This window comes from Orbicella franksi, chromosome 2, assembly GCF_964199315.1.
Source record: "Orbicella franksi chromosome 2, jaOrbFran1.1, whole genome shotgun sequence".
In the NCBI taxonomy this organism is placed as follows: domain Eukaryota; kingdom Metazoa; phylum Cnidaria; class Anthozoa; order Scleractinia; family Merulinidae; genus Orbicella; species Orbicella franksi.
Genome location: NC_138146.1, coordinates 5,071,350 through 5,097,866, shown reverse-complemented (window position 1 = coordinate 5,097,866; position 26,517 = coordinate 5,071,350). Strand labels below are relative to the sequence as shown.

The following is a 26,517-nucleotide window of genomic DNA, read 5'->3' as shown; positions in this document are numbered from 1 at the left end:
AACATTTGCTTCCCAACTATGAAATGAATGGCAGAACGAAAAACGGAAGACCTTATTGCTATGTAAAGATTATATTAAAGTGTAAATATATCTGAAATTATAATCCATCATATATTTTCGCTCGTGCGCGGTTGGTCTAAAAGCGTCACATGACCAGATATTACCCAGCTAAAACTGGGGAATATCCGAGAATATTCCCCAATTTTCAAAACTTCGCGAGTTGCGAAAAATATTTGAAGGATAATAAACACAATATTTAGCCTCCATTTGGCTTTCAAAATATGCTCGGATATTTGTCCTTGGACATTATCTGTTCCTCGAAGCTCACAGTTTTCCGAGAGCGTAGTTCGAGGAAACCTGTGAGCTTCGAGGAACAGATAATGTCCAAGGACAAATATACGAGCATCTTTTCGCGCCAAACGGAGGCTATTGTTTATATATATCAACTTTTAAAGTAATGATGTATTAGATGGATCAAGGAATGTGGTTCTGGTGTATCTTCTTCGGCCCTGCCACACTACGCCGGAGAAATTCGAAAACGGCGTTTTCACTCTGAAAAGGCATGAAGTGTTTTCCTTCCACGCTACGCCAGAGAACTTCGAAAAAGCATTAATCACCGATCATTTTGTATTTGTATTCGAGGAAAACTCGGCCAGGGAAATCACGTGATTATCGTGACGTCATCGTTCTCGAAAAGTTGCGTTTCAAAATGTTTTTCGTCCACACGAAAAGGAAAAGCCCGGTGGTGTTTTTAAATTCCTCCGCTTTGAAGAGCGTTTGCGAAAAGCTCCGTTTTCGTGAGGGATTAGTGTGGACGGTAGGCCTAAACGTAGAAATAAATTTGCGTTTTCAAATTTCTCCGGCGTAGCGTGGACGGGGCGCAACTTTAAGACGTTTGCAATATTGTCTTGCAGTGTTTGCTTCCCAAGAAACAATACAGATCTGTGTCAAAATGACTGTCAAGATTTCTTTAATCGTGGTAAGAGAAAATTTTAAGCTACCTTATACTGGTTCATTAGTACAAATTATCACTGAACAGCTCTTTCGTGATCATGTTTTCATGATAAAATGCTTACCTTTTAATCATGACACCACAATACAAGTAACGATATCTACCATTAGAGAGCCATCTTTTCAATTTTACTTTTTCATCACCAGGCCAGAACTTTAGCAACTGGCTAAGACAGCTCACACAAATCGTTCAAAAGTATCCCAGAACAAAAGCAAAAATCTGTACAAAAAGCCCAAACAAGCAATATCCTAAATTAGAAGTTGTACAAACAGTTATATTAAGTTTTAAAGTCTGTGTCCCTCAACTTCGATAGACAATACTAAGAAGTCAGGAGTTCAAGGTACTCTAGTAGTTCAAATTGCAGACTATACAATAATAGGAAACGACTTGCTGTCCACAACTGAGATAAAAAGTCCACTATCGGACGAAAGATAAGTTGCGGACACTGTAAATAATTTTTTGATTGATGTGACGCACATCGTCAATTTTGTTTGTTTTCGATGTATGGCTTGAAAATCTCTTATAAACGATAACGATGTCAATTCGTTCAATTTGAAGTCGCATTGACTAACAAGAAACAAAAAGAGGAGTGAACTGAGTGACCTACAACCTTGCCACTCGACAGAGACCTCTATAATTTTTGTTACATATCGTTATATCCTTTTTCATTATTTTCTGGTGGCTTTGATTTTACTCATGTAAACTTAAGAAGGGTGGATAGCGTGGAAGAAACAGCAGCAAACCCTCGCAAAAAGTATATTATTAACAAAAATGTAATACTTATTTGAGAACTCCTTAACTTCACTTTCCACATTTTGGTTGATCTTTTACGTCCCTTTCCTCTTCAATATACATGCAGTGCTGAAGTTAATTACCTTCTTATTAAATTATTTCTATGTAGTCCATGTTGTTCTTGTGTGGTTGCCTTCTTGTGGTTATTCCACCTGCGTTGAGCATACGTTGCTATCACATGGTATGTGAAGGCGAGTATTGTTATGGGGACGTGGGGGAAGTGGAATGCCAAGGCGCCGACGACGACATGTGCGGTACTCTAACCTTTACAACAGAAGGCGCCTTCCACAATGTGATTAAGAACTGCACCAGATCGACACAAGATTGCAATCAAGAGAGCACTTGTGAAAGGCTAGAAACTGCCGTAGCGGAATGGGGTGTATCTTTTTCGGATTGTTCGATGTCATGTTGCCAAGGTAACATGTGCAATGCACCCGAGGAGGAGTTCAAGCTGGAGGAGGAGGATGACCGCGCATTGGGGCCCATCGCTTCCATTTCCATCCATAATCAGAACAAAGCCATCAAGGCATATCACATTATATCAGGTGAGGGGTGGTATGTTGCTCTCTCAATCCTCAGCACGAAAAAAGATAGCGGCTGTACATTTTACTACAATACCATGCGAACCTTACACAGTCCATAAAGTAAAAGGAAAGCCATATTTTTGCAATATTTGTCCCTGCGCTAACGACTTAGTTTTTGCTAGGTCTGAAGATGTTAGAACTTTTCTGTACTTTTTTTACGATCTTTGCTTAATTTTTCGTGCGCTAAGAATTATGGGTAGATGTGCCAGCCGCCATCTTTTAATTTTTTATACGATGGATTATTCGTGTTCTTTTGGTGGCCAACCATCTTTTATGTATATATAAATTATATTCATTTGCTTCCTTTTTTGATAAAAAATAGCCTGTCAATAAACTTAATTAATACATTATCAATCAGTAACTGATTATCTGAGCTCAGTTTAGTTTTATTGTTTCGTGTTATTAAGCTCATTTCGCCTCTATTGAACAATTAGATTATTCGCTCTCGATTTCTATGAGGTGATAGTTGATGAGACCTTCGGCCTCATCAACTATCACCTCATAGAAATCGAGAACGAACAATCTAATGGTTTCAGTAGAATTCTAACTGAAACAAACGGAAAAAGCGGTTTCCAATGTTTTCTCTACGTGCTATTTAACTTCACTCTTTTACAAATTTGCAGTTGTTCACGCGCGTGCACCCTTGTTTTCGATCATTTCAAGTTTGTTTAAGTCAAGAAACCGTTAATGTCCTTCTTTTAGTCTTCTTAGGAATTTTTTTATTCATTTGCATCTAAAGGTTCCTCCAAAACTTCGGGAAACGTGAAAACGACGCCATTTCGTTGGCAAATGACAGCTACAGCATTCTGATGGCTGAGAGTATACGAGTACCTCAGTCTATCAGATTGCAGCATTTGCATTAGTATACTAGTAGAATTCTACTAAATCAATTTAGCATTGTTCATTTACACGACTATATCAAATGTGTAGGGAAAGGGAAAATTTCCCATTCGAAACGTCACGGAAAGAAGAAAAGCTTCTAAGATGAGGCGCTTTCAATATGATCGGTGAGTATAAGTAACCAAATAATGTGGGTCTTTTTTTTTAATAGGCGAGCAATTCGCAACATCATTGCTGTCGATAAATCTTCGATATTGTCTGATTTCCTATGATATATACGTTCCCTGCATACGGTTATGGAGAGCAAGTCATTTTCTATCGGAGTTGACATGTACGTTCATTTCGAACAGTAGGTGATGTCCATGTCGTTTAAATACATACTCCAAGAAACAATAAAATATATTATGGACAAACTAAGAGATGGAATTAATGTTGACAACTCATGTTGAAAACCTTACCTTATGTGGTCATGGTGTCTCAGAACAGTTTTTTTTCTGGACCATACCTTATATTTTAAATTAGCTCACCAAAATTCACTAAATTTGAAACTCATTTTTTTTCAGTTCCGTAAATGTTACAAGTGTTCAAAGCTGGTAGGGCCTGCAATGTACCCCCCACCCCCTGCTATTTTCAACTCCCTTCTCGGTGGTTGGAAATGTGGTCAAACGGGGTTTTTCGTGTTTGATATATTACTTAACGTTCTGAGTGGAAAATGTAATGATGTTGTTTTGCTATTTTGTTGTTTACTTTCTTTAGATAAAAGATCTGATTGCTGTGGGTATCAAGCAAGATAAGAACCCTAAAGACGTAAATGAGAAAACGCAGTATATCTTGTATTGTCGGAGATGTGATAATAAAAGATGTAAATGGTGATACGAGGTGCAGTTATTCTTTGGACAATTTTGATTTAATATCGTGCTTTCCTCTTCGAAGTCATTCTTTAATTTTCTCAATTTCCCATCTAGCCCTCGCGACATAAACAACGCTCTACTCGTCTTTTTTGGCACAGAGAAAAGTTCCTAATTTTACAGATAGGGGGCATGAAAGATATAAAGCCATAATGATAAAAACTAAAGAAGCGTTGACATTTATTAAAAACAGACAATTCCTCCTTGTGTCCGCGAGTACAACGTCTTGTAATGGTGCTCATCCGTTGTAATAGTGACATTAGTGTGTATCAAAAACAAAATAAGGAAGAAATCATTTTTCTTAACCAGTAATTGACCAGGAAATGGGAGATCGAGGTAAGTGTTCAGTAAGTGAGAAGCACTACTTCGAACAGCGATGGAACGTTAGTCACGGTGGTGAGAGCGCTTGCCTCCCCCCAGTGTGGCGTGGGTTCGATTCCGGCCCGGTGTCATATGTGGGTTGAGTTTGCTGTTGGTTCTCGCCTTACTCCGACGGTTTTTCTCCTGGTTCTCCGGTTTTCCTCCCTCCACAAAAACAAACATTAAAAATTCCAGTTCGACCAGGACAGAGAACCTGCGTGAAAACCAGTTAAGGCTGATGTGGCTTCTTCTCTAAATATTGTAATTTATATAAATCGTATAATCGATTTCGTAATTTTCCTGACCCAGATCATTTGCACGGCAAATCCATTTGTGTTTAACTGTTATTTCACTAAACAGCATTTTTTTTTTAATTGTATTTATTTTTTTACCCACAACTATATCCATTGACACCCTAATACTGTAGGACAATGAAGCAAACATCAGTTTAGATTACTGTAGATACGTAACTCAATGGCTGACAATTAGAGTAAATATATATATATGGGTTGTCGATCAAGTGTGAGGTCAAGACGGCTGGATATTGGCCAAGTTCTTTTTTTGCGTATTTATGGACCGAGACGGAGTCGAGGTCCATAAACTCGCAAAAAAAGCACGAGGCCAATATCCAGCCATCTTGACCTCAGACTTGGTCAATAAAGGATTTATTATATGGCTTTCGGGGAAATTTTTCTTGCGGGACACGACGGGTAGTCCTCAGAGGGCAAGGTAGCTCCATCTTGCCCGCTCGGGTAGCCAATCACAGCGCAGGATTTGATTCATCTTGCCCGCTCACGGAGCTTGCCATATAATAAAAGCTGTTATCGAAACACCTTTCCAGACAAGAAAGGGAATAAAGTCTTACGAGGCGCAGCATTTGATAAAAGCTTTTAATGTGACCCTAATAATAGAGAATGTGTTAGCCCTGTTTTACGGCATTAGTCAGACTTGTGCCTCGCTTCTAAAGGGAGCATTCTTTGCCGTAAATTGAACCCGTTGTTAGCGCATGTTTTCATTATTGAAGGAGAAGAGGAGGAATCACCTTCACTTGGGAAGATCATGGCAAATCATTGTAAAATTCGTACCAGGGGAAAAAACAAATGAATGAACTCTGGGAGCACGAGTAATGTTGGGAGAACACAATCCACATGCTTGTTTCTCGACAGCTGTTTCAAGTTCTCCCCTACCATTAAGAATGTTCTTATAACATTCAGAAAACGAGAAAAGGAAAGGAATTTCACTGCTCTATGTTGATTATCAAACTCTACCTATTTCGTCCACAGTTCATACTATCGAATTACGGCGTTACGGTTTTTAACACACTTTCTTTCAAGGTGTTTATTTTAACGTCTCAATATGGAAGTGCATGACATTTCGTGAAATACTTCACGATCTTGTACCCCGGTTGTGTAAGTACAACAGCTTATCAGCTCAGTGAGACATATGGGTATTTACTTTCGATTTTTTGAACCAATAAAATTGCTGAAAAATAGCTTTTTTATAGCAATGACTGGCAACTAATCCAGCTCATTCACAAACTAGAACAGGACTGTCTCGCAACGTTTCAGTGAGTAGACATCCTTTGCTATATAGCTTGAAAGAGGTAAGCTTTACAGTAATAAATATAGAAAATCGCAGTTTTCAATTCTCGTTCTTCAAATTCACATGTAGGGTTAGATATATTTTGATAAATTGTGAACAAGCCATAATTCATGTATCCTAGGTGAAGGAATTTCTTCTTTTCACTCCTGTAACGTGGTCTCCACGTTTCCAGATGACCCTATGAAAACGGCTATGTGGACTTAAATGTGGGGAAGGATTTCTAATACTTTGAAATGCAACGAACCGAACACGTGCCTCATTAGTTTGCTATGTTTTGTCTATTCCAGGTTTCCAAGAAGTCTAAGCCATGTCGCAACAAGCCCTTCTCTTCTTTGTCTTGATTGCAATGACTCAAGCTTCGTTTGCGGTACATGTAAATAGCCTAATACTTCAATCATTTGTAACATGTACTCTATCAACAGGTTGTAAGTGTAGGATATCAAAGAAGGCATGTCTCGTCACTGTGTTAGAGTAACTGTCTAAGTTTCTTAGACAATATTTTGTGGAAATGCATATTTGTGAGCTTGTTGTTTGGCGGTGGCGGGAACGAAGGCGACGTCTTATAGCTTGTTCTGTAATGTCTCAAGCCCCGTCTACACTACGTTGGAGAAGTTTGAAAACGTAACAATCACCGGTCATTTTGGATTTATGTTTTAGGACAACTCGGTGAGGGAAATCTCATGATTATCGTGACAAGCTTCGTTTTCGGTTGGGATTAGTGTGGACAGTAGGCCTAACCGTAGAAATAAAGCTGCGTTTTCAGATTTATGTGGCGTATTGTGGACGCCGCCTTAGCATGGCGTTTGAGTGCATACCAGATTACCGAAACAAAAGGTGCTACAGGTTATAAAAACACTGTGAAGAGAAGGATGTCTGCACGCAAAACAGCTTCTCCAGTCATCAAATTAACATCAAGGCTCCCTGTACATGTTGTACAACACGCTCTATAACATAAAACTTTTTCCGTGCTCTTGACACAATCGCAATTGTAACTTTTAGTCTTTTAGTCTTCATTGTGTGTGTACGAACTAAATTTTCATAATGGGCAAATAAAAGTTTGAGGTTTACATAGCATTGTGTTTTTTTGTTTTTTTTTTTGACCGCAGTTCATTGTGGGACAGCTGTCAGGTACCTTGGGTGAACATCGTATTTACCCCAAAAATTCAGGTAATTTTTTTGAAGTTATTCTGCATTTTGTTCCTTGTTTCATTTGCACAGCACTAATTAAGTTCTATTTCGGCAGAAATCAAGGAATTCCAGGCCGACGAAACATTCCAAGGGTTCACTCACGAAAATGACCGCCTGAAAGTGCAGGAGTGTGGATTGTACTACATCTACGCGCAAGTGTTTTTCGAAATTTACAACAGCGGGCCTACGTACCACAACCGCGTGGCTTTGACGGTAAATGGAGCTCCTTTCAGCTTGATGCAAACGGGACTCGGTGGCAAGGCTGATTACGGCAGTAGGTATACCGGGGGGGTCGTTGAACTGCACAAGGATGATTACATCAGCTTGGTGACCGTCTATGACAGCCGACTGTGGGTGGCACGCCGTCACACATTCTTTGGAGCTTATAGAATCGGTGAATAACTGTAACACTATCAAGGAAATGTGGTTTTCACGCGGTCACACATTTTTTGGAGCTTATAGAATCAGTAAATAACTGTAACGTTATCGAGTGACAAGTCTTTCAAATAATAAAGTAATTAGATGGTGTTACATGATAACACAAATAATGATTAAAACAAGCTGAACAGTAGGGAAAATTAGACCACTTGTGAGAAGCCTTGCAATTTGAAAAATGTACAATATTCGCTCTGTTAGTAATACGTAATACTCTGTTCGTAAGCCATCGTAGTTTAATTGATTAAAAACATAACACAAAGAGATGTCTTTCTTTGTTTGTTTCTTCTTCTTTTCCTTCTTTCTCTCTTTCTCATATTTGCTTTCTCTCTCTCGTTTTCATTATCTGTAAAATGTGATCTGCGCTCATCTTCACCTCCCTCCCAACTCTTTTAACATTTTTAATGACAACAACGAATTAGTGATAGTATATACACCCACTGTATTTGCCATCCTCTCTTAATCACACAAACCGTCTGCATAGGGTATGCAATTTACATAATGAGAGGAGTTTAAATCGATGTGTTGTACTCCGTAAAATAAAGCAATGCTAAATAACAGCATTGTCACTATCACAAAGACAATAACGAATTTACATCGAGTCAATTTGCGTCGAAACACGATAGGACTCCAAAGTACCAAAGCGCATAGACAGCCGTAAAGTATTCCAGTTATCATGGAATAGTTGTTCACTTGAGGCAGTGTGCCAATGGAAAACAGTGTACACAGGCAGACGATCAACAGAGCGAGCCTGGGTAGGGGATTCTCCATTGTTCGCCAGAGTATCACGTGTTCAACTAGTGCCAGGCCCATAATTCCACCCACAGCGGGACCTGCTCCGGCCTCAGGCCAGTCGTGTCTTGTGAATAAGGAACCAATCTGCAAATCGAGAGAAATTAGACAGCGAGACAACTAGTGGGAACGTGAAAATGTTTTGAACATGAAAAATGTTCTTAAACCTGTTTAGCCGGGGCCTCCATGCATCTCCAAAAGCATTCACTCAATGGTAGTCAAACTTATCATATACATGTGTATAGCATCCATGGTTTTTACTTTAGTGACAATCACGTCTGAAACATGACGTCACAGAGCAACAAAATTACGTCACACGTTATAAAATGTCAGTTATCTTTGATCCGCCATCTTAGATGTGCAATATTTCAAATTAGTGTGGACAGCTATAAATTAATTTAAAAGATCAGGAAAATATCATGATACAAAAGATGTAGTGATCAAGAGATGTACAAATTTTGTCATGAAATCCAGATTCGAACTATCACAGAAATTCAAACTAAACAAACCCTAAATTTAGAGTTAGTTAATAAAGGCGACTGGTTATGAAGCCCGCCAAACATCAAAGGAGCAAACAAAGAGGTCAAGATTTATGTTGCACGACCGTGCACAATCTTTTGTTTTCCGCTCATACACTATGCATGAATTACGTAACCAAAACGTTTCTATTGGTTAGTTCGTCGGTACGGAGTAAGCAACTATTGTGTTTTGTGCACGATCAAGGCCAAAAAAACGAACAAAAACATACAACAAAGAACTTTGTCGGGTTTCATTACCATTCCCCTCTACTAACTATGATTTAGCTGAAACACCCTTTGAAAACATGGTTACAATAGAGACGTCGAGCCACTTGACCAAGCAATAGACAATTTTACGTTTGTCTGCTCAGTGACCTGGCCTTTTGATGGCAGCGAGGCTGGAGTTGACCTTGTTTTGATACAGAATTCACTGCTTTTGTTGTGTAAAACAAGTTGTTCTGATGCTAACTAGCTAGGTGCATTTACATGACAAAAGCAGTGAGGTCTGCCATCCAAAGGCTAGGTCACTGAGCAGACAACTGTAAAATGGTCTATTGACACTCGAAATTTTTCGTGAAATATTTTCGGAAAAGTTACAAAGTTTGAGTACTATGACTTGAAGGCAGATTTTATAACTAAAAATTGAAATCAGCGCGGTAATTTTGTGCCCTCTCTCTAGGCTAATACCGTAAGGGTTAAATACCTTTTGGGATAGAGGGTACCGACCGCTTTAACTGCAACCAGTTTTTGCTTATCTATCAGTGTCCCGTTGATAAGGCTGTGCTTTATTGAGATTAGTGGTTTGGATATCATGAGTTTTCTCGTGTTCTTTATTCGATGGTTTTTTTGAATGGATTACTAAACATAACAAACAAGCCTGTCCTACGTTCTAGCCTTCGAACAGACTCTCCTGTCGAGGATGGAACGAAGAGAAAGCTGGAAGAAAGAGGATCCCCCTCGGCCACTTCACCCTATGCCAGTTTCGTCACGGCCCTTAATTCCAGCCACAGTCAGAACCTTCCGGTCGGACCCTGTTCACAGGCTATACGGTCTAACTGAAATAACAAGTCTCGTAAAGCGCACTAAAGACTGAGTCGTAATTGCCGTACCAAGTGTCCGCCCACACCAGCGGTATGATGCACTATTGCCATGCGCAACCATCCAATAGAGTTTTCCTGGCCCCAGTATAACCATATTTGCAAGAAGGTGATCACCAGACAGTCCAGAATTCCTTGGTGCAGATAGATTGACGTCACAAATCGCCACCATTGATGACATCGTCGAGGAAAAACTTGTGTGACGCAACTGTCGGCTACTGATTGGTCTCCCAGAATGCAAAGTTGCCGTAGACAATCTACCTAAGGGCAAAAATAGAAATTTGTGTGTGGTGTAGAGTAGGGATAGATAATTCCAGAGATTGTGATGATGATGAGAATGATAATGATGATGATGCAGGCTGGTGCTGAAGGTGATGGTGATAGTAGTATTACCAAAGCTATTTTATTGACCACCTCTTTCCGGTATGCACTACCGTTCTAAAAAACCCACTGCCTCCTTTGAGCCCCTAGTTTCTAAAAAGCAGCGATCTTATTCTCATTATCGTTTCCTAAAACTGTTGGAGTAAGTCTCGCATCATACTTACATAGCGCGTATTTCATTCCTACACTAGTGCACCAAAAGTTATTTAACTCTGACGTTGGTCCCTACAGTCTGCACGGAGCATGCATCTCATATGCACCCTCCTTCCGAAGCGCTTGATTAACAAAAGGAAGAGGAGTGTACAAATGGCAAAACTGAATGGAGTGCGTTTTGAAAGTGAGTTGCTCCTAACGAACAAGCAATATACGTATGCTTCCTTAGCTTCTAAAAGCGTGTTGCACGACCATGCAACTGTTTTACCTTTGTTAGCATCGGGCAGGCGAAGAGCCACCCTGCGGATATACTGCCCGAAATGCCATTATTATTATTATTATTATATTACCTTTTTGGTACTCTTCGGCGGCATATTAGGCTAGTTTGGTCGAGCCATGATTCGCATTCGGGCAGACGTATAGCCAAGTCAAAATGGTTTACAAAAGGAGCCAATACCCACCAATACCTAAGTCTGATATGTCATCAAAGTGTACCAAAAAGACACGATTGGGTATTTATCATACCCAGATTTGGCCAGAAATCTTGCCATATCAGGTCATTGACTTGCATGACATCGCAACATGATATCGAAAGATCGCTAGATGTCAGGACAGTAGACCCGGCTTATTATGATTGGCTGAGTGCGACTTTGGGTGCGGTTTTATTGGATTACCCTCTTTTACAGCCAGTAGTTTCCGTTCATTACTGTTACAAAGAAATGAACCGTACTTTTTCCATTGATTGACAAAGAGCAAGAATTATCAGTCATCGCAATTCAAATGAGCCTACTGTACCTGTGAGCAATGCTCAGCGTCCATATGAAACCGACCGTTCATGAACCAACAGTGCTGTGGACTGGTCAGCGTACACTGCCCATTGAGCTCCCCACAACAAGGTCGTAAGGTATGCTGTATGGCGGACTGCGATGCAGACCGCTGACTACACCGTGTGTTCCTCCATTGAGCAGTCTCATTTGAGAGAACACGACATTCTACCTGTCAGGAAAACAAAATGGTGTATGTATCTAAAACAATGTTCAAAATTTTTAACCATAAACAGCATACTTTAACAACTCTCTGTTTTTTGTTTGTTTGTTTGTTTGTTTGTTTTTTGAGGGGGGGGGGGGGATTGTCTATCTATCTAACAATTACAAGAAAATAGTTCCCATCTCACCCCGAGTGCAGTCCAGATATGGGAACAACTAAAATGTGTGGTGTATAGTACAACTAAACAATGTATATAACAAGAAAAATGGATAAATAAGTGTAATAGCTAGATAAGCAGTGATTCATAGAGATGGTGTCTTATTGCAGACTTAAAAGAGTTTTCCCTTCTTGTTCGTTGGAAGTAGCTGTGAAATATGTGTCCCCACAGTTCAAGGCTGAATGAAAAAGGTGTTTCGCGCCCTTGTTCGTTCAACTGGCAGATTAAGATTAATTAGCCTTTTCACAGACCTTCTATTTTATCTTGAGTAAGTCGAGATCGCAAGCAATTAGCGAAATATTAACCTGGCGCGTGGGATACACGTGCTAAAACGCAAGGGAGTGGGGCTGAAGAAAGATCAATGTTTTTGCGCGAGCTTTGCGGCCGGTCTTGCGTTCTGCGCTCGCATCGCTTGAGCGCTCAAAGAAAAATAACTAGCAGCAAAAAAACACAAACGTCCGTGGACAGACTAAAGGTTAATTGGACCAACACATTCAACAAGTTACCGTCAACGTGACTTGTGATAACAATCGTTGTCATAAGACCGACAGCTACTTCAAGCAGATTGGAGCGACTGTAACGTACTCTCAAAATTCTGCTTCAAAACTCTCAGTCGGTGAGTATAATGTTACCTCGGTTGTTGTCCCCGCGATGTTGAAATGTGGTACTTCACAACAGCCCAGACTTTCTCCACTACCAGGGCGCGGATACCAAGTCTGTACTTGGTTTACATTTACAGCATGGTCCTCCCTCATGCATGGCGGGAAGAGCGCTCCAAGAGATACCAAATGTGTTCCTGAAGGGCCTACGAAAGGGTTTCGCCACTCGGTGAATGAAACTGTAACATTACCACGAAATGATGCAAGTTCTAACAGAAATAACACAAAGGCATATTTCATTCTTTCAAGATCTCGATCGGGAGTCCAGCGTACTACCCAATATGGTCGCTGCGCCTCCCACACATTAAAAAAAAAAAAAAACTTTCTACAAGACACGCATAGCATTAAAATACCTCTTCGTATTAAAATCCGCCATTTTGAAAACGGGGAATAGAGTTTTGCGTGGATTTCAGAGATTTCTGATGCGCCAAAGCGATGGTGACGTAAGTATTTCAAGGTGTACGCAATACGTGTTGTATACCTGGTGTACTGAAGTCGAATTTGGATAAAATGCCGGATTCTAACAGGATATTGCAGGTGTACCTCAAGTCAGGGTCCTTGAATACTTCGGAATATTTCGGTTTTCGCGGTATGTGCGTGCCGATCAGTATTCGAGCGAAATTGGGCCCGAATATTTGTCTTTTTGCGCGGTGTAAGACAAAAAATAACTGAATGAAGGTGATGGAATCTCAGTTTAACAAATAGATTCCATGTCATCGTGCGTCTGTTCAGTAATAGATCGCAGAAGACGTCAAAAAGAACATCACTGACAAACTTGGCTATTACCTCGTGTGGCACTTTTTTGTTCTTATCACATTTTGACGTCACCCGTGATCTATAACTGCACAGACGCACGACGACATGGAATCTATTTGTTTCATCTAATAAACATAAAAGAATGTTGATGACGTCATCCATGCGTCTGTCCTCCAATTGATCATAGGTAAGAACCAATCAAAATGCGAGAACAATTTGACTTACATAATAACAGAAATTTTAACGAGGACAAAATGCATAAAAATGAAGTGTCCATTTCATATTCAGTTTGATTCATAAATAATACTGAAATTCGTTTTTATGCAACCTCGAACCAAGAGTTTTCGTTTCCCTTGACCAGAGGTCGTTAAACGAGCGACCCTAGAAAGATCCGATTTGAAGTACGAAAATATTAAACTTCCGGTTGAATTGCGAATGCCTAGTTGACAAACACGAGGCTCACTCGAGATGCTGGTGCTTTACTTCCGCTCATTTTCATTGTTTTTAAAACCAATCAAATCGAGCCTTTAACCGAACTCTCTCGAGTCGCTCGTTTCGTCAAGCTTGCGCAGTAAGGAAAGAAGACTAGAAGAACGAGATTGCGCTTTATGGCAAAGTCCAAATTTCCAAGATGGCGTATATTACGGCGGAAAGGTTTATCCACCTATTCTCTGATGAACCTTTGGTGACAGTCCGATTTCAGCGAACGTTGCTGTCGAGCACGACCAAAGTAGCATAAACAACTGTACCATGGCAACGACGAATGTGAAATAAGGGCGAGATCCGCTGGGCATTGATTGCAGGCTGTCCAAGCGAAGTCGTGATGTGAAAGCCGATTCATATTGTTCTGTAAAGAAATGTGATAAAATGTGAATGGGTAACATCAGATAAAAATAAAGAATTGGCCTTACCATGAAATGGCCAACTGTCCAACATTCCTGATTACCGCTTTAACACAATACCTTCTGCTAAGGGGTCAGTGTGAAACGCAGACTGCGGAGTGCAGACTGTAGATCTGGGGTAAAATGCAGACTGCAGACTTACCGGACTACAGACTGACCCTAACCCTTAAAAGTATATATCGTGTTATTTCCGTTATCAAGTGTTAACCGTACAGAGGAAGTGTGCACTCCGGCTAGCCTGAATAACGCTCCGGTTAGGCTGTTTATGGCTAGCTCTCAATCATGGAAATGGTTACACATTTCAATTAAAGTCTACAGTCTGCATTTTACCCTCAGTCTGCATTTTACCCCGGTCTGCAGTCTCGGTTTTACACTGACCCTTTTGTTAAGAGGACTTTCCCGAGACTCTGGTGGTTGTTCCAGCTAGCCACCAACACGGACTACATTATGTCTTTCCGAATAGGGAGTAACAAATCTGTTGCAGTATTGTTAAACCATGGACGTGTTTTAAAGCTGTTTTGTGTACAAGGGTTGCCTTACACTCATTTTGGAGTTGTGATTTTTTTGTTGTGTTTTTTTTTTTAACCAGGAGCCGGGCTCCTGCTTAAACAAAGTTGCAAAGTGAGGCACTAAGTGTAAAATTACCTTCTCCATGTGTTAGATCCGACATTAGAAGGACTGACGAAGTTTTAAAAAGCTGAAAAACATTCCCGTCGCCCTGTCAAGAGCTGGCATGAACAAGGAGTACTGAGCTAAAAGCGCTAAACATAAACCCGGCAATGCAAACCAATGCTTTGTTACGTCACAGTAGTAAGACATATTCACGTTCTAATCACGTGCACATTCCAAGGTGCACAATGGCGCACGCGCTAGTTTCAAGTTTTCGCGCGCGTTTGTGATACGTTGACTTGTTAAATTTTAATTTATTTATTTTAAAAATACTCTAACTTTACAAGCGGGCTGGAAGATTTCGAACTTCAGATACGTAGGCTTTTAAAATGACAATTGCTACAAAACTTAACTCTTGCGAAGCAAGAGAGAATAAATTTCTCACAGCTTTATAAAACAGCGAGTTGTAACGGCGCCTGCTTCTGCTGAGGGAACATTAAAAACTTCAGTTTTATAAACACAAGCAGCCAACTAGAAATATAACTGAGCCTTCCAGTTGATAACTTGATCTTGTTCATGTAAGCGTCACGATTTTTATACAGTTTCCTGAGCTGCCAATCACCAGCTTATTTCCATCAAGTGACACATCTAAGGCTTGAATGGGTTTCCCTCCCTCCTCAACACTGGCAATCACCTATTTTATGAACAATAAACACAATGAATAAGGGAAAATGATCTACAATGCTACTAGCCCAGTAACCACTAAACACCAGCTGGATTTATCCTCAGTAGCCCCAATTTATGCTTTGTAAAGATCTGTAAATAGCCAACTGGTCTGGCCCCACCAGTTGGGATTTTTAACAAGGTTAGTTTGATTAGTAATATTTTTTTAAACTTTGCTGACATTGGTTTTGAAAAGCCCCACTGAGCCACATTGATACTACAGTTTTTAATTTCTACTTTTAAAAACCGCCATACAGTGCAGCTCAGATATAAGCGAACTACGCATACGCGTATCATACGAGCGTATTTTGCGTATACGCGTATGTCAATACGCGCACATATACGCGTATATACGCGCACATATACGCGTATATACGCGCACATATACGCGTATATACGCGCGTATATGTCTCTTTGTTATGCATTCCCACAAGTTTCTTTATGTGAAGCATTGTTAGTCAAACAAAGGACATTATGTTTCTTGAGAATGAAAATGGCTTCAAAGCGAAATTTGCATATTGTTAAAACGTCAGCCGGTCAATAAAAGCTATCATATTTCGATCACTTCGCAAATTCACCGACAAACTACCGTTTATCAACACTTGATCTTAAGCTACTAAAAATGGGAAGAAAATTGATACAGTCGCTTGAACTCCCTATTTTAACACGTGAACTTTATGTTCTTACAAGTAAAAATTGTTTATCAAAGTTTCTATGGTGCGCCGCTCACGTTTAGTTATTTTTTCTTCAAGGAAAAGTTGTGTGTTTCGGCATGCGTCGGCAAGTTGTTTGCGAAGCGTTTATTGTCTGAAGATCCTCGTTGAAAAAATGATATCTCCGGTTTTATTTGACACAAATCGTTCATTCAAACGGTAAAATGCTCTTTCTTTAGCTAAAGAAATGTTTATCAAAGTTTCTATGGCGCGCTGCTCACGTTTAGTTATTTTTTCCTCAAGTAAAAGTTCTGTGTTTCGGCATGCGTCGGCAAGTCGCTTGCGAGATGTTTATTGTTTGAAGCTTTCCGAAGACCTTGTCGAAAAAATGATATCTCCGGTTATATTTGACACAAACCATTCATTCAAACAGTAAAATGCTCTTTCTTTAGTCAAAATAATTGTTTATCAAAGTTTCTATGGCGCGCTGCTCACATTTAGTTATTTTTTCCTCAAGTAAAAGTTCTGTGTTTCGGCATGCGTCGGCAAGTCGCTTGCGAGATGTTTATTGTTTGAAGCTTTCCGAAGACCTTGTCGAAAAAATGATATCTCCGGTTATATTTGACACAAACCATTCATTCAAACAGTAAAATGCTCTTTCTTTAGTCAAAATAATTGTTTATCAAAGTTTCTATGGCGCGCTGCTCACATTTAGTTATTTTTTCCTCAAGTAAAAGTTCTGTGTTTCGGCATGCGTCGGCAAGTCGCTTGCGAGATGTTTATTGTTTGAAGCTTTCCGAAGACCTTGTCGAAAAAATGATATCTCCGGTTATATTTGACACAAACCGTTCATTCAAACAGTAAAATGCTCTTTCTTTAGTCAAAATAATTGTTTATCAAAGTTTCTATGGCGCGCTGCTCACGTTTAGTTATTTTTTTCTCAAGTAAAAGTTCTGTGTTTCGGCATGCGTCGGCAAGTCGCTTGCGAGATGTTTATTGTTTGAAGCTTTCCGAAGACCTTGTCGAAAAAATGATATCTCCGGTTATATTTGACACAAACCATTCATTCAAACAGTAAAATGCTCTTTCTTTAGTCAAAATAATTGTTTATCAAAGTTTCTATGGCGCGCTGCTCACGTTTAGTTATTTTTTCCTCAAGTAACAGTTCTGTGTTTCGGCATGCGTCGGCAAGTCGCTTGCGAGATGTTTATTGTTTGAAGCGTTTCGACCTTGTCGAGAAAGTGATATCTCCGGTATCTGACACAAACCGTTCATTCAAATAGTAAATTACTCTTTTCCTGACAAAAGAATTGTTTATCGAAGATTCTATGGTGCGCCGCTCACATTTTGTTATTTTTAATTTTCTTCGAGGAAAAGTTGTGTGTTTCGGCACACGTTTCCAAGTCGCTTGCTTGGACCGTGTTCAGACTTTGTTTCGAGAAGATGTTATCTTTTGGTTGTGATGTTTGCTCCATGAAGATGGGATTGTTGAAGCGTGTATCCCCGGTTCTATTTGACAAAAAAAAAATAGTAAATTTTTGATTTAACGACAAAATACTCTCTCTTTTAATCAATATTCAGTCAGTTAATTTCCAGCCAAGTGCCCAATTGCAAAATGTTAGTTTCAGCTAACATTTTGCTTAGTCTGTAGGCATACACGCGTATACTGTGTACGCGTATTCAAAATAAAGAAAACTCTTTCTCGCTCTGTGGCAAGCTGTCAAGCCATTGAAACAACAATGACCTTATAAGAAAAGAAGAAACAATAGGTTAGCTCATACATACTAATCAGGCATACGCGTATATGCTGTATACGCGTATGTGCGTATATGCATACGCGTATGTGCGTATATGCATACGCGTATACGCGTATTGGGCTGACGCGCATTACGCGTATATTTTGGTTCGGATATATCTGAGCTGCACTGTACTTCATCATCTGGATTTTCCTAAACAAGTTTTCTCCTTCCTCGTGTCTTTTTCTTAATAAAATATCAATTCAACCAGACGAAAGCTCTCGGTGTCATTAGCTTGTAAGCATGTTCTCTTGGCAGCTCTTATACCCCTACTTTAGGAGCGGCCTTGCTTACAAGCTACGATTTCTCTGAAGTGGCGTGGGAAATACTCTCCGCAGCGAGAGCTACGTCATTTGGCTTTTAGTTCACGGTCTAATAAAGTGCTATAAGTCTTACCAAGACAATTTTAAATTACTCTGAGTTAGTTCTAGGCGAACCACTAGATCTACAAACAAACTAAGGTAATTGCTTCTTCAAAAATGATTTCAGTTATGCTGTACTCTTTTTTCCCTAGTCTGACTGAGCACTATCAATTTTGGCTAAGAGATCTCCGTACTTTAACAAGTACAGTAAAATGGTAATGTGGGTTGGCCTAGCACAAAGCAACTAACCCAGATGCTGAAATGTTACTCACAGTCACAACCATCCTGTAAGACCTGATTGCACATGGAGATGTAATTTCTGACCCCCACCCCACCCTCCCCTCCCTAATAACACGTCCAATTCCCCACCTTGTGTACATTTCTGTTAATGATCTTCAGATCATTTGTTCCACTTCCTCCCGCTGCAACGATGTCACTGCCAGAACAAAACCGACCCACATACAGAAACTCTCCGTGCTCATCATGGGGAAATGGAATCACTTCTACCAAGTGCCCACTTTTGAAATCCCATATCTACAAATAGAAAGGAGACATTGTTAATAACAGCTACTACAGAGATAGACTGCACAAATGTTTGAATATTTTAGCATGAGTTAATATTTTATAGTTCCCTTCTAAAAAAAACGTACCTGTAGTGCATCATGTGCCACCCAAGATGCTGTCAAAATGGAATCCTCCCAGATATCAATTCCATCACCACATATGTACGGACCGTGGATTGAACGCACCACTTGATCAGATCTTACATCCCACACCTGGAAAAATGCAAAAAGATGGGCAACTGTGGTGAGGCCCAACTTTCAGTCACCTGTGGGATCATTATGGGGACAAAACGAGATGGGTAGTTATATTGCCCCATGTAACAGTGGCACTTGTACAGGACTGTGAGATGACACTTGCCCAAGGTTTCAGTTTCTAAAGTGGTGAATGCTCGACACATTACTAGGATGATTAGGGTAGTTTTTGTACAAGAAATCACTAATCCACGGTATGGTAGGCCCGCAATACGTGCAAATGCCTCCAGCTGCCAAGCCTTCTGCACCCCTTGCATACAAATTAACCTAGAGAAACCTCAAAGCTCTGACTGTAACAGGATAAGGACCTGAGATTTCATTCTATTAAGGTTTTACTTGAATGCTACATTAATTTGTACCTTTATACATCTATCCCAGCCTCCAGTTAAAAATATGTTGTCATCAAAAGGGTGGAATTTCAAGGCAAAAACCTTTCTACCATGCCCTGATTCAGGAGACAGGATGAATTCTCTTCTGAAAAAAAAAAAAAAAGTATTGGTGTCAACTCTATAATTGAAAAAAAAAAAGCCCATGACTCAAAATAGGCCATTTCCAATTTGCCCTTTGCCTCCATGTCAAAATGAGTCTCAGTGCAAATCCATTCAAATGAAAATTTTGTGTTTCCCCTACAGCTTCATTTTCATGCAAATCAAAGTCATCTTCATATGAAAGGCTTTACACAATGACTTGCTTTGAAACAGAGGCACAAGATAACTTGGAAATGGCCTATTTTGAACCAGCAGACAAGACATACATATAGAACTGGGGTGCTTACCATTTAAAAAAACTATCCAGTTGGAAATTTCAGGCACAAACATTAAACCATTAAATCCAGCGTTGCGAAAGAGGGAATTGCTATAAAGTATATCCACATCAGCTAGAGAGACTTAAAAGAGCAGAAAAATAGCTTCACCTCAAATCACAGCCCATATTTTCTGAAGCTTCCCAAATGGAATGGCGTGAACCATTTGATTTTCCAACTGGAATTTCCGGTTTTCCCATGTAAATGGTAAGTACCCCAGTACACATTTAAGCTAACATAACTGTGCAAGATTTATAGGCAAGCAAATTCTCAAGAACGGCAAAATGTAACTTAAGCAACCATTGAAAGAGCTGCTAGTCTCAAGAGGCAATCTAGCTCTAAAGGTGACCTACAATTCATAACAATCTGTCTTATAGTCAGTCTAGAAATTATACAGCTACACTGTCCTTCAATTCAATGTTAATTGCAGCTGGGAAAGATTTAACAATAATTTAATTTACAATAATGTCTAACTGAGAGTGAGTTTTCTCTCTGTTCATGAGCACATGGTTAAGAGCACACTCTAATGAGATGGCATTCAACAATAAAGAAAAAGAAAAAAATACTACAATTCTTAAGCCAAAACAGGATTGAGACCAGTCAGATTCACTCCTCTCACAACTCTATGGCTTGATTGAGCAACTTTGCGACTCATGCTCTCAACAACAGTAGTCAGAGCAAGCTTGGTCTTGATAGGAAAACGGCAGATAAGTTCAGCATGCAAAGAAAGTCATGTCCAATTGGCCAGGGCTAGGGGAAATTATCAGCTGGGCCAGTGGATTCTGTCTTTTGCTTGCTGATAGGCATGTACATATTGAAGAACTGCACAAAACATTTTAGGCTTGTAAGGATTTTTTTATGGGGCTAGTGGTGGGAATGACTTAGGGCAACTGCAGCATAGTTCTACCTTGCTCAAAGGGCAAGCTCTAAAATTAGTTTTCTTCACTTACACCCTGGAGTTGATGCAAGGTGGCTAGCAGGTGGCCAGGGGCAGCAGATTAAGCCAACGGCAACCTTAGCTTGCATAGATACAGTGCAATATAATCTGTGCACAGATTTAAGCGGTCTATGTACTGTACACATGGAAAACATTCACCATTTATTAACCAGTATCTGATTGTACATTTCTGTGTCACTAATACATGCAACTCACTCCACCAAGTCCAGATGATCTGTTCCTCCAAATGTTAGCTTCAGCTGTAGAGTACTTGTGTCATAAACTCTTATCTTTCTGTCCTTTAAAAATTAAAGAGATCTCATTCTTCACCTACTATCAGTGGTGTCATAAAAAGGCTATTGTTGATCATCATGGCAGAATATAATAATGACAATGCATTTATTAATAGTTGTTTTTCTTGTGATGTGGTTACTTGAGATGTAGATCATCATGCATCAACTACTTACTACTAGTCTCCATCAGGCGATAAGGTTGACTGATTACATGGCACCATTCATATCTTGAATGTTAGCTGTTTAAATTGGTGCATTTTCATCCTTAAATATTCTATTCACCAGCAACAAGTTGGTCCCTCACTGATCGATTGTTATAGCCATTCTCGTGTTGCTATGTTTTTTGACTGTGGGTATCACTTGACCTCATCACTTGATGAGGACCAGCAGTAAGCAGTTCAAACATCATGATCTATGTGCACAACTCAAGTTACTCAATCCAGAGGTTTCATTAACATTTTAAGCAAGAGGGTGACTGATTTTCATGTGTTGGTAACAACTTATTGAGCTGAACTTCTTTATCAGAAAAACTTTCCTCTAAATGATCAAACCAAGCATATAAAATAACTCTCACAGCCAGTCAATTTGTCTAGTGGACTAAATTGTGACACAAATGACAATACTTTATTAATTGCAAGAATTAAATTAATAGCGGAGATCCTGCGCACCAAAGGCATGCAAGCGGAGCCCCATACCTTAGAAAATTTGGTAACCCATTGATCTAAACAAATGTGGTTGTCAAGTTGTGTTACGTTTATTTGAAATATTTGTTTCCTTTGTTTCAGTGGCATGCCTGTAAACTAGCTAAGCTTAGTGCTTGTATAGCTAAGTGCATGGCCACAATAAAAAAGATTTACATTTACGTTTACATTTACATGACTGTCCACACGTCCGTCTGTCCGTACCCCAAGCCCAATACCTTTAAAAATAAGATAGTAGCATCATTACCACAGGAACGTCTTTGATATTGGACATCCATGCTATGGTTTTGACAGCTGTCAAAACAAGGTATCCGCTGAATTCACGGTATCCGTAATTTCTACAATGTTGGTTACACTTATTGACCTTACTAGAAATAGTTTGTTAAATTTAACTGGAAAAAAATAACGAAACCACAGGCTAACCAATTATTACGCTCACAATTGATCATTGTTTGAGTTTCTGATCCAAGAAAAACAAATCCTCTTTTTCATAGTTAATTATTGCAATCAGGAGCTCTGCTTTTAGGTTTGGCTAAATCTATACATCACAAGTAGAATTCTACCCGAACACTAATGCAAATGCTTCAATCTGATTGGCTGAGCCATTGCACACTCTCAGCCATTAGTGTGCAGTGGCTGGAGGTCGTCTTTGAAAAAGCAACATTTTTTTCGTTTTTCCAAAGATTTGGGGGAATATTTTGATGCAAATGGCTAATTAAAATTTCAGAGATGACTAAAAGAAGGACATTTACGGTTTCAAGACTTTAAAAACTTTGGAATTACTGAAAAAATGATGCGCGTGTTCACACAACTGCAATTTCAAATGACAATTCAATCCAAATGATCTTTCTAAGGCACAAAGTTTAATAATACGTTGAGAAAAAACTGGAAACTGTTATTTGAAATAAATTTCAGTTAGAATTCTACTGAAACAATTAGATCATTCGCTCTCGATTTTTATGAGGTGATAGTTGATTTGGCCTTCAACCTCATCAACTATCACCTGATAGAAATCTCGAGCTCAGAATCTAATTGTTAATTAGTGACATCATTTGTTTAATATGATTTCAATTTTATGGCGTAGTTTGTGTAGGAATTAATGACAGTACTTTAAAAGTCGCTTAAGTAATTAGTTACCTCACCTTACCAGCAGTTCCAAAGACCTTGCCGTCATGTGAGAAATCCATAGCACTTATCTCATTATGGGATTCATCGAGGGTCTTAAAAAAATTCCATGATTCCAAGTCCCAGCATGTCATGGTCCCATCGGCAGCTGATATACAAGTTATAATAGTTACAAGAAGTTACAGTTATAGAAGTTTACATAGAGATAGAGCTTACAACAAAGAATGTATAATGCAAATTACAAAATAAGTTAACCTAAAAAATCCTACATTTGTTTTATAACCATATTAAAAAGCAATCAGTTATACGTGATAGAACTCTAAAAAGCCTTCAGCATGTTGAACAAGATGACCAAATGCAGTGTAAACACTGTTAAATATCAAACATTATAATCCATCAAATATTTTTGCTTGTGCACGATTGGTCTAAACATGTCACATGACTGAATATTCCCCAACTTTCAAAACCACGTGAGTTGCAAAAAATATTTGAAGGATAATAAACACAATAGCCTCCATATGGCACGAAAATATGCTCGGATATTTGTCCTTGGACATTATTTGTTCCTTGAAGCTCGCAGTTTTCCTCGAGCTGCGGTCTCAGAAACCTGTTTGCTTCTTGGAACAGATAATGTCCATGGACAAATATCCGTGCATAATTTCGGGCCAAATGGAAGCTATTGTTTATATAACTTCAAGGTGATATCACATGCGATCACTACTATTGAAGATTGAAGGCACTCCCTTAAAACTACTCATCTACAGACACCTCCTGAGTAAAACTCACTTAAACTTAACACAGTCAAATGAAATCAGTCTTTCTCATTTCTTTGCTTCCTTTGTGTGACCCAGACCATGCAGTTATCTTCAAAATACTTCCCACTCTCAGTAACACAAAGTTATTTATATGCAAAGAAAATGCACAGTTTACCAAGTACATGCATTGTATCACAAAGCTTCACTCACTTGCAGTGATCAGCTGGTCATCTTTAAAAGGGAAAAATTTGACTGATGTTATTGGCAAGCCATAGAGAGAGCCATGTTTTAGTGGACGCTTCTTTCTTCCTGTAGTACATTCATACACCTTTAAAAAACATGTATCATTTTTCTTTGACAATTTTATTTACTTGTGGCAACAAATTACATTCCATTTCACGAGTGTTTGTGTTCTGGGAAAAACTTTCCTGACCTATAACAAAAATGCAGAGGATGCCTGTCTGGGACAAGTGGATTTTCCTGGTAGGTGCTCCAAGCAACTTTTCATTCTCATTTTCCCAATGGGCAAGTGCCCAGGCAAGTCGTGTAAATTAAATAAATAACAGACTAAGACTAAAAAAGTAAGTAAAATTTGAGAGCTGCTTGTCCAAAGGGCAATATGGAATTCAAGATTTTTTCAAGCCCTGGGATGGGAACAAGGAGTTACCTGCAGTAAACTACATCTAGCATTTCATCCAGGAAGGGAAGGGGGGTACATGAAGCTATTAATACAGAGATATAGCCCATGTGTGTTCTGCAGATGGGTTAGTACATGCACATGTAACTAACTGCCAAAATATTGATGTCAGACCCCATCCTTCACTGACTTCTATTTACGCCAACTGCTTTTACATGTATATTGTACGTGACATATCACTAACTAAAGACACTAAGAAATTCACCTGAATTGCACCATTGCCGCATCCTGTAACCAAATACCGCTGATTGAATGAAAAATTCACACTGTACACTCCCATCACATCTCCAAAATCTACTTCTACTGACTTCTGTATGCCTCCATTACTGACAGAGTCACTGAAAATAAATAAGCACAATTTTCTCGGACCTTTTGACTGAAAATGGAAGAAAACCTATGTTTTATTGTTTTGCCTAATTATTTGTCTATTCTATACCTGACCAGCGGTCACCCGCTTGACAGTGCTGTAATATATATCGTGACTTGTCAGCTTGCTGAATTAATTATTTTCTGTTATGTTATCACAAACACACGTCGATCATGTAAAGAAAGACCCAACCCACCCTACCCACATGCCCACAGGACTCTTTCTACTATAGGCACGTCACTAATAAAGTTTTGTGTCGGCCGCAACCAGTCTGTCACTTGTGCCTGTTGCAATATAATGGTTAATTGATCGGGATCACGGCCAAATGTCCTCTACCACTGGATCAGGAGCATTTCTACTCCCCCCTGATTGCAATACCAGTTTATTGTAAGATTATTACCCCCTCCAGCATAAACTGTCATAACCGGTATACATCCTACTTACACACCTGGGTGGAAAGAGACACTCTGAGAGAAAAGTGTCTTGCCCAAGAACACAACAGCTGTTGTATGCTATAACCCGTATAACAGTTGTGAAAGCCTAACTTAATAAGCTCAAATCTTAACTTAATTACCAACAAACGATCTTGTGCAAAGTTGTAAACTAAACATTGCCGTGAAATTTACACAATGCAAATAAAGTCGAGACATAAATACACGTTTAGTTTTTGCTCCAAAATGAAACAGTCTCTTTCTCTATTGCGCATCTGCAACGTTGACAGCAAACAGAGCAAAGCCTATGTGGTCTTGTTTGTTTTCGATAAAACAGTACGTGAAAAATCCATTTCCTCACCTGTTATTTTCAATCTCTTTTCCCGCGTTCAGCGCATCTTCGAGCCTTCGTCTTGTTCCAGCAGACATTTTAACTTGATTTACAGTTCGTAGCCGCTTATTTATATAGAAAACAAGAAATTAGTAGCTCCTTTCATTGCCGTTGCCAGGCAGTGCGTAAACTTTGCCCCTTGCGGCAAAAAAATCAAACTACCAACAGTTCGGGGGTGAAAATGACCGAAAACAAGTGGGCGATCGTTGTTGCTCCCAGTCTCCACCCGACTTATAGTTCACGGATGACCTGGGCAAAATCGCAAAATCGCAAAATCGCAAAATCATTGTTCCGGACTCAGCTTTCGGAACACGACTTGTGGTCGTCTAGTTATGGATCAAATTTTTGAGAAATAACGCGCTTTTTTAACTGAGAGGTGTTTCCTTTGCCTTCCGACAGCCCAGGGAAGTGTAGGAGGGGAAATCCAATTTAAAAAGGACAGGGGTATTCGTCGTACCTTTTAGGGGTTAAAAAGTCGGTTTTGATTCCTCTTTGATTGTTCAGCCTCAAAAGGCCCACAGCGGGAGCTTTTGCGGTAACTTTTAGGGTAATGAGCCAAAAATATATATATATATGACGGGAGATATGTGTTGTTTTCGAATTAGTACCTCTTAAGGGTGAAAGCCACGCCCACAAAATTTTCAAAATTTCCCACGAGTAACCCGTCTTCCCTTCAGCTGTAATTATTTCAGATTTGGTTGAAATGCACTGCTTTATCTTGGTGGGACGCCGGGGAAGGTGGTGTTTGGTTCGTTTGAATAAAACACGCAAGGTTATGTCGCTCATAGAGGTTTCAATCGATATCCAGGATGCAAACGGCAGCAAAAAAAATCAAAGCCATCCATGGAATAGTGATTTGTAAGTGCCTAACATTATC

At 39.5% G+C, this 26,517-nt stretch overlaps 4 protein-coding genes across 6 annotated transcripts; 2 read left to right on the top strand and 2 right to left on the bottom strand.

Annotated features, from left to right (window-relative positions):
- Nucleotides 1-660: 660 nt before the first annotated feature.
- Nucleotides 661-4,095, top strand: LOC145467867 (uncharacterized). 2 transcript variants are annotated; one of them, XM_081451486.1, is made up of 4 exons: nucleotides 661-979; nucleotides 1,914-2,349; nucleotides 3,319-3,395; nucleotides 3,985-4,095. In XM_081451486.1, exons 1-3 carry the CDS (start codon nucleotides 953-955, stop codon nucleotides 3,369-3,371), a joined length of 516 nt encoding a protein of 171 aa, XP_081307612.1. In that variant the 5' UTR covers nucleotides 661-952; the 3' UTR covers nucleotides 3,372-3,395; nucleotides 3,985-4,095. The 2 variants fall into 2 exon arrangements, with proteins under 2 accessions (XP_081307612.1, XP_081307604.1); XM_081451478.1 differs by lacking the exons at nucleotides 3,319-3,395; nucleotides 3,985-4,095 and having other exon boundaries at nucleotides 1,914-2,482.
- A 1,948-nt stretch (nucleotides 4,096-6,043) lies between these two features.
- Nucleotides 6,044-8,132, top strand: LOC145479867 (uncharacterized). Its single transcript, XM_081458341.1, has 4 exons — nucleotides 6,044-6,099; nucleotides 6,386-6,465; nucleotides 7,205-7,265; nucleotides 7,342-8,132. Exons 2-4 carry the CDS (start codon nucleotides 6,406-6,408, stop codon nucleotides 7,686-7,688), a joined length of 468 nt encoding a protein of 155 aa, XP_081314467.1. The 5' UTR covers nucleotides 6,044-6,099; nucleotides 6,386-6,405; the 3' UTR covers nucleotides 7,689-8,132.
- Nucleotides 8,133-8,163: 31 nt separating this feature from the next.
- LOC145477900 (inactive rhomboid protein 1-like) lies at nucleotides 8,164-13,264 on the bottom strand. The gene is made up of 4 exons (XM_081455769.1): nucleotides 12,499-13,264; nucleotides 11,458-11,658; nucleotides 10,141-10,389; nucleotides 8,164-8,600 (listed from the first exon to the last, which is right to left on the bottom strand). Exons 1-4 carry the CDS (start codon nucleotides 12,868-12,870, stop codon nucleotides 8,181-8,183), a joined length of 1,242 nt encoding a protein of 413 aa, XP_081311895.1. The 5' UTR covers nucleotides 12,871-13,264; the 3' UTR covers nucleotides 8,164-8,180.
- Nucleotides 13,265-14,214: 950 nt separating this feature from the next.
- Nucleotides 14,215-26,431, bottom strand: LOC145477911 (uncharacterized). Of its 2 annotated transcripts, XR_014048165.1 has the most exons (10): nucleotides 25,611-26,431; nucleotides 24,657-24,789; nucleotides 23,965-24,082; nucleotides 23,017-23,147; nucleotides 21,097-21,179; nucleotides 19,501-19,615; nucleotides 18,977-19,102; nucleotides 18,696-18,860; nucleotides 14,719-15,486; nucleotides 14,215-14,658 (listed from the first exon to the last, which is right to left on the bottom strand). XR_014048165.1 is itself a non-coding variant. In XM_081455788.1 (9 exons), the coding sequence occupies exons 1-9, from the start codon at nucleotides 25,676-25,678 to the stop codon at nucleotides 15,367-15,369; spliced, it is 1,059 nt and encodes a 352-aa protein (XP_081311914.1). In that variant the 5' UTR covers nucleotides 25,679-26,431; the 3' UTR covers nucleotides 14,215-15,366. The 2 variants fall into 2 exon arrangements, 1 of the variants encoding a protein (XP_081311914.1); XM_081455788.1 differs by having other exon boundaries at nucleotides 14,215-15,486.
- Nucleotides 26,432-26,517: the final 86 nt, after the last annotated feature.